Source organism: Puntigrus tetrazona, chromosome 25, assembly GCF_018831695.1.
Source record: "Puntigrus tetrazona isolate hp1 chromosome 25, ASM1883169v1, whole genome shotgun sequence".
NCBI classification, from domain to species: domain Eukaryota; kingdom Metazoa; phylum Chordata; class Actinopteri; order Cypriniformes; family Cyprinidae; genus Puntigrus; species Puntigrus tetrazona.
In genome coordinates this window covers 3965969-3976231 of record NC_056723.1, presented here as the reverse complement: position 1 = coordinate 3976231, position 10263 = coordinate 3965969, and the positions used below count along the sequence as shown (strand labels likewise).

Below are 10263 nucleotides of genomic sequence, written 5' to 3'. Positions count from 1 at the left end.
TGTACCCCAGTTTTGCGCTAAATACAGTATAATCATACTATTAATGTTATTCAGGCCCCAATCCCCTCACAGATAATTATATATTATAGTAAACAATTTATCGTACATTCCAAACATTTCAGTTCAAATGATAAATTATAAAACACATCATTCTCTTATTTTACAGAAGATGGTGATAAACGTTTCCGGTAAAATAAAACAAAAATGTTTAAGTTGGCTAAACAGTTTAGGGAGCTTATAACCCTGTATATGTGAAAGTAAAGTTGCTTCATCTTTAAAAAATTATGTAAACTATACATTATAAAAGTAAATGAATTGCTCGTTTTTATTTCTACTATTTTAGTATAAATATACTGTCTGTTATACAGGCCGCACCCCCTTCTCCCCCCTCTGTTTCCACGGCAACCCTGTCAGGGTGGAGGAGAGCGCGAATCACGTGAGGCTCGAGCATCTCTCTCTCTCTCTCCGTCTCTCTCTTCAGACTGACCGAGGCTGAGTCTGAGGGAGCTCGTGCATCGCGGCAGAGCCGTCCTTCACTCACTCGTCCTTCTCTTCTAAAGCAGGCGTTCATGTCAAAATGGGATGTGGAAATTCCTCCGCCACCAGCACCACAGCAGGAGGTGAGCGTGTTTAAGGCACTTACGCGCACTGCTTTTATCAATGGACCTGTCGGCTCGTTGACCCGCGCTGTCCGAGGTTTGATTTAGCGCGCCGTTTGTCCTTAAACGTGTGAGGCAGTCCTCGGTGTATTAGCAGAAGCTCCGCGGCAGACAGATGTGGAGGAATGTGGCGTTAGACAGCCACTTAATACATCGGTCATGGAGATTCCGTCCCTCACGACGTATAATATGTATTCGGGTCAGATCTATGCTCATAGACTTAATGAAGAGAGCGCCTGTGAGCGCGATGGAAAGAAAAATGAGACAAATCACAAACAGGAACGCTTTAGAATCGAAATTGTTTCTCCCAGACGGCAGTATAGTGCGCTCAAGAGAAGAAGACCCCGATGATCTCATGTTGTCTGAACCAAATCAGAGATCTTTGCTTCTTTTCATTACAGCTTTGTACTCTTACTGTACATTGGAATCTGTGGTTCCATTAAAGAACTCGTAACGTCCATGGAACCTTTACATTTTTAAATGGAACCTTTCAAAGTGTTGAACTGTAATATTTTGCACAAAATGGATCACTACAGATCACTAAAGCCAAAATACTAATATTCATAGCGGAAAAAGATTTTTTAGATTGGTCAATGGTTCTTTTAAGAATCTTCGCTAAATAGTTCTTTGTTGTGAAAACCCTGATTTGGAGCAATGTCAGCTGATTCGTTTGTGACGGTTTTTAGTTCTCCGATTCAGGAGAAACACTATACTTAACCGGGGTATACCCAAGAACGCCATTATGTGTCCCGAGCTATGGATGAACAATATTTGAGCAATAAATGTTACCTTGCTTCACAAGCCTGGACGTAGAAAATGGGATGCTAGAACAGCTGGATATGATTCAGCCGTCACCTCCGAAGAAGCCAGTGAATGAATTTAAAATGTGCATAGAATTTTAAAAAGTGCATTTCGTTTTATAAAGCTTCACGGGCAATCGCATTGAAATGCAGACCGGCTGCGAGAAAAGAGCCAAACAAAATGAACTTTGGTTAAAAATAGAATTAGCCTTGAGAGTCCTGAGAGAGAAAATGATGAATGATTGACAAGCGAGGCGTCAAAGTGGTGACAACCATCACTAAACTCCTGAGCAGAGAGACTGGAGCCTCAGAGGAGAATTTATTGCTTAGATGATGCTCTTCTCGGGAGATTTGCTGAAAAAGAAGAGTCATAAAGCAGTCCGTAATGAGTTTGGATAAATCATTTGTTCTTGAAAGAATTTGATGAAATATTTTATTGCAAATTATCATTTTTGGAGCCTTGAAAGGACGTTTTATTGCTTACATGAAGCTCTTCAAGAGCTCGTACTTAAGCTTTGTTATAATTATACATTTTGATCATCTGCTCTAAGAAATAGCTAATATTGAGAACTTTGGAATGCAGACTTTGGGTTATTGGATTTTTTCTTAGGAGAAACATCTGAGAAACTCCTAAACAAAGATAAATTAGTCGATAAAATGAGTTTAGATAAAGCATTTGCTGTTAGAAGAATCTGACAAGAAATGCTCATAGTGAGATTTGAATGCAGAATTTTTTTATCTTAAGAAAAACATCTGAGAAATTCATAAATAGAGAGATAGAAATCTTAAAATGACATTTTATTGCCTTCTAGAGCTCAGTAAATGTCAATTTTGTTATGGTTCCCCCAACATAACATAAATTACTCTTTAAAAATAATGTTGATAAATAGTTTGCTCTTGAAAAAAATAATAATGAGAAACTACTTAAACAGAGCCAATTGAGGCTTGAACAGAAATTATTGCTCAGATGATGTTCTTCTAGAGCTTCAGATACGTTTTGGAAATCATGGGCACATTTTAAGAGATACATTTATATTTCTTCTAACATAAAACATTCGTAAGACATTTGAGTTCATACTGAGATCTATTGAACACAGATTTTTTTCTTGTATTCTGTTTCTCAGGAGAAACATATTAACAGGAGAGTTAATCCAAAAAACGAATCGCATCTCGTTACCACACAGAAGGTTCTACTTCTTTATTCTCATCTACGCTTCCATGAAGAACCTTTGACATCCACGGAATCTTTCCATTCCACAAAAGGTTCTTTTTCATTTTAAAATGTTAAAACATGGTTCTTTTATGGCATCATCGCAGAACCAAAAAAAGATTCTTTAGAACCTCTTTGGAACCGTATTTTTAAGAGTAAGAAGTAACTTTCTTTCATGGAGTGTCACGAACAACACAAGACTATGTCCTGTCTCTGAGGAGTAACATGTCAAGACAGAAGGTTGCCTGGATACGTTTCTTGACCCAGTAAAACTGACCTGGTTTTTTTTAGCTTGGATTCTTGAGGACAAGAAACACTAAGAGAACCGTTTTCAGCATTAGTCCAACATAGATGAATGTTTTTGTGTAATGACTGAATCCTCTAATGTCTAACCCCCCTTAAATAAGTCAAAATCATCCGTCGATTCTATCAAACGATGGCTTTAGGCATTGAGACTTTAATAAAGACTGTGTGTGAGAGAAAAGCCAGATCTCATTGAGAGTAACTGCTCGTGTTTCAGTATATCTTAAAGGGTGAATTAAGATGCACAAATGAATGCTTGTAATCAAAGAATTGAACCACAGTCTGAATAAAAAACTACTGGAAGCATCACTTGTGTGACCTCTAATATCAATGCAGTCATAGAAAGAGCTGAATTTGATTCACTAAACAAGTCTGAAGGGACCGAAGTGGCCAAATTCAAACACTTTGCAGTAATTTAAGGTTTCTTGCACTAAAAAGATCCTGTACATATATAAATAACACAATTAAATTAAACAAGAGGACAGGAATTATGTTTTCACTGTGGTTTGGATGTAAAATTGGCTTTTAAAGATCCATTCGCTATTGGGCAACAGACAATTACGCGTCATTTGGTCAGCTTTTCTGGTCCGTCTTAATGATTGTTAATGATGTCCACCCCTGATTGACCGCAGGGCTTGTGTGATTAGTGCAGAACCTAACCCTGGAGAGAAGCTGAAGGTGAAGAGGCCTTCAACAGCCCTCCACTTTAATGACACACACACACTCACACACACACTCACACACACACACACAGGCTGGCCTCTCATCTGAGTATGAACTTCTGCATAATCCTTTAAGAAAGATTTAAATGGTTTATATATTATTGGTACATTCAAGTTTATAATGTAGTGTAATAGTAGAAAAAAATTTATTTTGTAAATTAAAATACGTAAAAAAAATGTTATTATAGGAAATAAAATGGTTTTATTTTGTACAATAATTATGTATTTTTACATTTTATACATTAACATTATATTTAGAAAAAAATATATGTAATAAATTGCTAATAATCAGTGTAGCGTACCATGAACATTTTTCTGATTTATTCAAACTCATACTCATTATATTACTAAATAAAATGGGTTGCACACTAGTAGTATTAATATTTTCAGCATAACTAATTAATTTAAAAAAGTAAATGTTTCTCTCTGTGTTTTTACAGGTCCAGCAGAAGCTGCCAAGGATGTGTGAGTAATTTAATTTCTTCCAAAAATACCATATGTATGAATCTGAGAATGAATGTCACGGCTGCTACCGTCTCTCAGTGACCCAAGAGAAATGAATAACAGCATACAGCGCTTAATTCATTAACACAGCTGACAACAGCTCAACACAACATATACAGTATGCACCAAAAACACAGGCAGACTGAATCCTGGGGGAGAATCAATCGGCCTGTTCCAACTAACCGTACAGCTGTTTTTGTGGTGCACATGGGCCCCTGAGGGTCCAAACACATGCTAACCAATCAGCAATCATTACCCATCCCCCCCGAACGCCTGACACCTCGCCGTTTACTGTCAAAGACACCAGACGGCATCCGTCCCATCAGTGGAAAAACGCCCGAGTGTGTTTAGACGGCAGATTTCTGTTATGACATCAACGTGCTTTACCATTTAACGTCTAGAAAATGTACAAAAGAGCTGAATGTATGATCGCCGTGTCAAATATTTAATGATTTTCCCCTATCGAATCAAATCGTGGTAAACATTCAGCTTTAAAGCGCGTCCCGGAAGTTAAAATCCCTATTGAAACTGGAAATGGCATATTTCATGCAAGTGAAATTAATCATCAACAAACCACTGGATATTTTATAAAAAGATGGACAAAAACACTGAATGTGAAAATTAAATATGAACTGAAATTCAATGTTTTTTTTAATTTTTTAATATATACAAACAATTAAACTAATATACACTTAAATGCATAAATTGCTATGTAAAATTGTTGATTTTATAATTATAAAATTATAATAAAAATTACATCATTTGTAAAGAGTAAAATGGATTTTTATATTTTACAGAAAACATATTTATATAACAATATAATTATAGAATCATTACCATTTTAATAGAAAATACTATTAAAATTTATATATGAAAAAATGTAATAATTACAATAATATCAATAATTTCAGTTTTAGAGTGTATTCTCGGTCAATAAATAATTATATATATATATATATATATATATATATATATATATATATATATATATATATATATATATATATATATATATATATATATATATATATATATATATTTTTTTTTTTTTTTTTTTTTTTTTTTTTTTTTAATAGATTATAATATGTTTTTTTAATAATAAAATATTTTTAACAGACTATTATAGTTTTAAAGTGAATTCCAGGTTAAAATCTCAAATGTGAAATCAGAAATGTCATTTTTGATGCCAAAATTTATCTTTGATGGATAGATAAACAACATTAAAAAAGCATTAAATGTGAAAATTATAAACTGAATATACCTCTGCTCTAGGATTTCTCAGCTGGCTCTTTCTCAGATTAAAACTGCTTCTGAATGTGAAACGCTCATATGTGAGGAGAGAGGACACCGACAAAGTACAGTAAAGAAAATCAGACGGAAGAGAGTATATGAACTGATATCTGACAGATGTGTCAACCACAGAAATGCTCTTCATCTTTGTTCTTTTGATGCAGGACAGAAGAACCTTCACCGGATGATGAGAAACGAAGGTTAGAAGCAAGACTCTGCTATTATTGAAAACATCAGTATGAGACTGAATGGGGCCAGTAATAATGAATGTGTAACTGTGTGCTCTGCAGGAACTACGGAGGAGTGTATGTGGGTCTTCCTGCTGATCTGACCACAGTAGCTGCCAGCCAATCAAAATCCACACGTAAAGGTGAGGATCGCTTTCAGAGAAAGACGAGATCAGAAAAACAGTAATAGGTATCATATAAAAAAAGCTAAGTATGCTTCCTGCCTAGGTGACTGGACCAAACATATGCTTCTGTTGTATTTATCACAAAGCTGCTTTATATACACAAAAATGTGATGAAAAAGACTGAAAATTAAAAGACTGAAATGAAATCATGACTTGTAGAAAGTTAGATAATATTATATTATATTGTTAAACGAATAATCACGATCAAAATAAATGTTTTTGTTTACATAATATATGTGCACTGTTTATATTTATTATGTACACATGATATATGTGTTGTATTTAATAAGAAATAAATATACTAGACATAATAAAAAAATTGACTACATTCCATACATTATATATATATATATATATATATATATATATATATATATATATATATATATATATATATATATACAATTTTATATTAATATATATAACATACTTTAATATAACTTAAGGGTGTTTTTAATAAAAATAATAATTACATATATATAAAATTACTACATGTTTTATATGTATAGTCTAATTGTACATATTTTTGAAGCATTTTACGTTACTTTAATATAACTGGAATTATTGTTAGTCCCAGTCCCCTGGTTGAGACCATCACTATATTGGACTACACAACCCTTGCGACTCATCTCTAAAAAATAGCCTACCATATAAAAACAGCCCATACATTATATTTCCAGACTTCTGAAGCCTTTGTCTGATGAATAGAGAGCAATTTTAACAAAAAAGACATCTGTTTCTCTATAATGTGTCTGGCGTTCTGTAGCTGTATACATTAAGAGACAACAGGACAGAAAGTACTAATGTATGTAAATTACCTCTATGGTTATAATGCATGTTTTAAAAAAAAAAAAAAAAAAAAAGGATGATGAAAGACCTCACGACAACACAGTCGTGATGAAGGGCTATAATAGCTGGACTGATTACCCATAATAAGCAGCGAGGAAGCGGTGTGCGAGAGGAACAGACTGCGGTATTACATTTAGATTACACAGCACAACATTACCGCACGGCTCCAGAGACTTCCAACTGGATCAAATCACACGTCTCGTTACATTACTGATAAACACGTTTAAACTGTATCTGGAAAACACTCTCGACGTGTCCATAAACTCAAATCAGAGAGAGATACAGTGTTAGTAACTTAACAACAGCATATGTGGCACACCATTACCAAAATACGCTACTCATCTCTCAGTAAGCGCACAATTATTCAAAGACTAATTTGCACAATACTGAAAATAGTTTGGAAGTAACGTTAACTAAGGAATAGTTCATGCAAACATGCTAAAAAATGCACTCAAGATCCAAAGATATGGATGAGTTTGTTTTTTCATCAGATTTGGAGAAATGTAGCATTGCACCATTTGCTCACCAATGTATCCTCTGCATTGAATGGGTGCCGTCGGAAAGAGAGTCCAAACAGCTGATAAAAACATCACAGTAATCCACACAACTCCAGCATATCCGTTATCATCTTGCGAAGCAAACATCTGCATTTTTGTAAGAAACGGAAGCTTTAAACTGTGGCTTCTGGCCGAAATACAAGTCTCCCATTTTATTGCTTTCTCCAGTGAAAATATTATCTTGTCTAAATCGGGAGAGAAATATGCACAGATCGAGCACAGATTACGACAGAAAACCGTTTTAAATAAATATGTGGGTGAATTTTGATGTGAGAGGACTTTTTCACTGGTGGAAGCGCTATTGTAGATTATAGAGTTGTGGAAGTAAGCTGGAAGTAACAGTTTAAAGTTAAAAAGCCTTGATGATAGATTTGTTTCTTATAAACACAAAGCTTTTCACTTCACGAGACGTTAGTTAATGGACTGGAGTGGCATGGGTTACATGAGGATGATTGCCATGTTTTTTATCAGCTGTTTGGACTCTCATTCTGACGGCACCCATTCACTGCAGAGGAGCATTTCTCCAAAGCTGTTCTGATGAACCACTGTTTGAACTATTCCTTTAAATATCATAGTCTCAGACACTGACCTCAAGCAATTCGGCAAGCACTTTTTAGTCACTGTCTTATCTGTTTATCATGTTTGTAACTGAATCCATCATAGTCCTCTTTAGATATTCTAACAGTAAGTTCCTTTGCAACTACATGTTAACTAGCGGTCATTAAAGTATTAGTAGACTGTCTGCTTAATAGCATTTAACACTTAATAACACTTTATTTTGATGCGACATACAACATACTAACATTTCCACTTGGTCTCATGGCATAAACGTTACCCGGGTGAACTTGTTAGCGAGACACGAAAAACATACCAACAAGTACATATCACTGCAGTTTCCAAAAGAAAGGAACGCTAGAGGCAGTAAAACTGACCTTTTATTCCTTTTTACATAAATTTACAGCGTTTTCGGTTAATGAAGCGCAATTACGTGAAGAACATCATGCTATGACTTCAAAACAATATTCTGGGAGATTTGAAAACGGATGCTTTTGAATGTTAACATCACACGTATCCAGCTTCATATGGGTTTTCATAGACTGTAGGTTTGTTCGGTAGCTCAGAGTACAGAAGTGTACTTGAGAGACAAGGAGCTCTGTAACTACAGCTCGACAAAACGCTTCAAATCTGTGTAAAGTTGAAAGTTGAAATGACACGGTTGCATCAACAAATGCCCTTTTTAATCGGTTTTGCATTTGTTAACACTGTCGGGTAGGTTTAGGGTTGTATATGGTATTTTTAGCAACAGTCCACGGATAGTTCATATCTGAATCACAGGAATACATACCTATATCATTGTAATAAAACATTTCAGGGTTTACAAACCTGCGTTTTAGCGTCAATCAGTAAAGTAAAAACGTGCACAGAGATACATTTATTAATGAGACAAGGAAACTACACAAGCATATGCCAACTTATTCTACTAACCCTAAACCTAACAGTCTACTCTGAGACTTAGTAGACATGTGGTTGCAAATGAATGAGAATTAGTTGACATTGAGATACAAAGTGACTTATAGTCTATGACTAAAGACTAATGACTAAAGTGGACTATCAAAATAAAGTGAAACCCCATTATTTTCTGTGGCGGTCAACAGATGTTATACATGTTGTCTGTAGATATTAAGATAAAATAAGCCAGAATATTCCTGAATGTCAGTTTGTTTTTAATGCTTTTGTGAACAGCAGGTGCCTGCCACGCTAATTCTCTGATCATAGCTTGATAAGAGTCCCGTACGCTAAAAGAGACCGTGTGCGTGCATTCATGACCCGTCACCTTCTCTTTAATAACTCATTTAAAGCTTTCCAGAGAAGGCAGATTGCACACTTTAGTGCATGAGTTTTCTAATTAGGAGCACCTGTTGAAGCTCAAACCAAATATAATTGTCAGATCACTCATCTCGAGTGAGCTTTTTTTTTTTTTTTTTTATTCTTCTACAGACTGAAAGCAGATCACAAGAAACAACAACACAAAGAACCCAAGCTCCGCAGTCGCCGATTCACAACGGATATTCAGACGATATTCGAGGATTGAAGACAAATCTAGAACGGGTCGGCACTTCGGAATGACATCACCGTGACATCATAGCGGCTTGGCGTACAGAAAGGTTCTGTTCGGAACACTGAGCATTATTGTGACTGTGAATGTAGACTCTGTTGCCATGGTGACCGTCGACCCCCCTGACCTCTTTCCGTAAGCCAGGGGGACATCCTGGTATTTCGGAGACACCGTGGCAGGGCATTTCCTGAGTCTGGAGACCCATCAGACCCGATCAACTGCAATAATTGACTCTACTGAACTTTCAAGATCTGAAAAAGGATGATATTTTACATACAGTCCAGCATTACAGTATGTAAGCACGCAAAAATATGATGTTTAGCACTAACATGACTAGAGCTGTTGACATGACTACTAATTAATATATAGCCTGTAGTTTTCTTATACACTTTGATAGTCACCTCAATATTACGGTTCACATATTAATAGCATTTACTAACGGAAGAGTTCTATTTATTCTATTTCAGGTTATTGACCTGCGATTGTACCATTAACATTTTTGTGACTAATGTGAATTCTGTATATGACATTAAATATATGAGATTTTAAGAAATGGAGTTGGTGTCTGCTTTTGTGTATTTGTATCTACGTTTCTTAATAATAAAGGTGCCAAAATGAACCAAAAATGTGTTTCTCAGAGATGCCATAAAAGAATATTTCACTTTGTAGAATAATAATGCCAACAATGGAAAACAAATTCTCAAACCTTTGAAGTGTAAAGAAGCATTTAAAAGAAAGGAATTTATACTTTAATTCAGTAAGGATACACTAAATCAATCAAAAACAACAGTAAAGACATTAATAATACTACAAGAGATTTCTAATTCAAATAAATGCTGTT

The 10263-nt window shown here is 35.1% G+C and overlaps 1 protein-coding gene across 2 annotated transcripts; it reads left to right on the top strand.

Annotated features, from left to right (window-relative positions):
• The first annotated feature begins 210 nt into the window (after nucleotides 1–210).
• LOC122330370 (overexpressed in colon carcinoma 1 protein homolog) lies at nucleotides 211–10048 on the top strand. Of its 2 annotated transcripts, XM_043227314.1 has the most exons (6): nucleotides 211–620; nucleotides 4135–4159; nucleotides 5471–5553; nucleotides 5653–5688; nucleotides 5779–5858; nucleotides 9305–10048. In XM_043227314.1, the coding sequence occupies exons 1-5, from the start codon at nucleotides 578–580 to the stop codon at nucleotides 5817–5819; spliced, it is 228 nt and encodes a 75-aa protein (XP_043083249.1). In that variant the 5' UTR covers nucleotides 211–577; the 3' UTR covers nucleotides 5820–5858; nucleotides 9305–10048. The 2 variants fall into 2 exon arrangements, with proteins under 2 accessions (XP_043083249.1, XP_043083250.1); XM_043227315.1 differs by lacking the exon at nucleotides 5471–5553 and having other exon boundaries at nucleotides 447–620.
• Nucleotides 10049–10263: the final 215 nt, after the last annotated feature.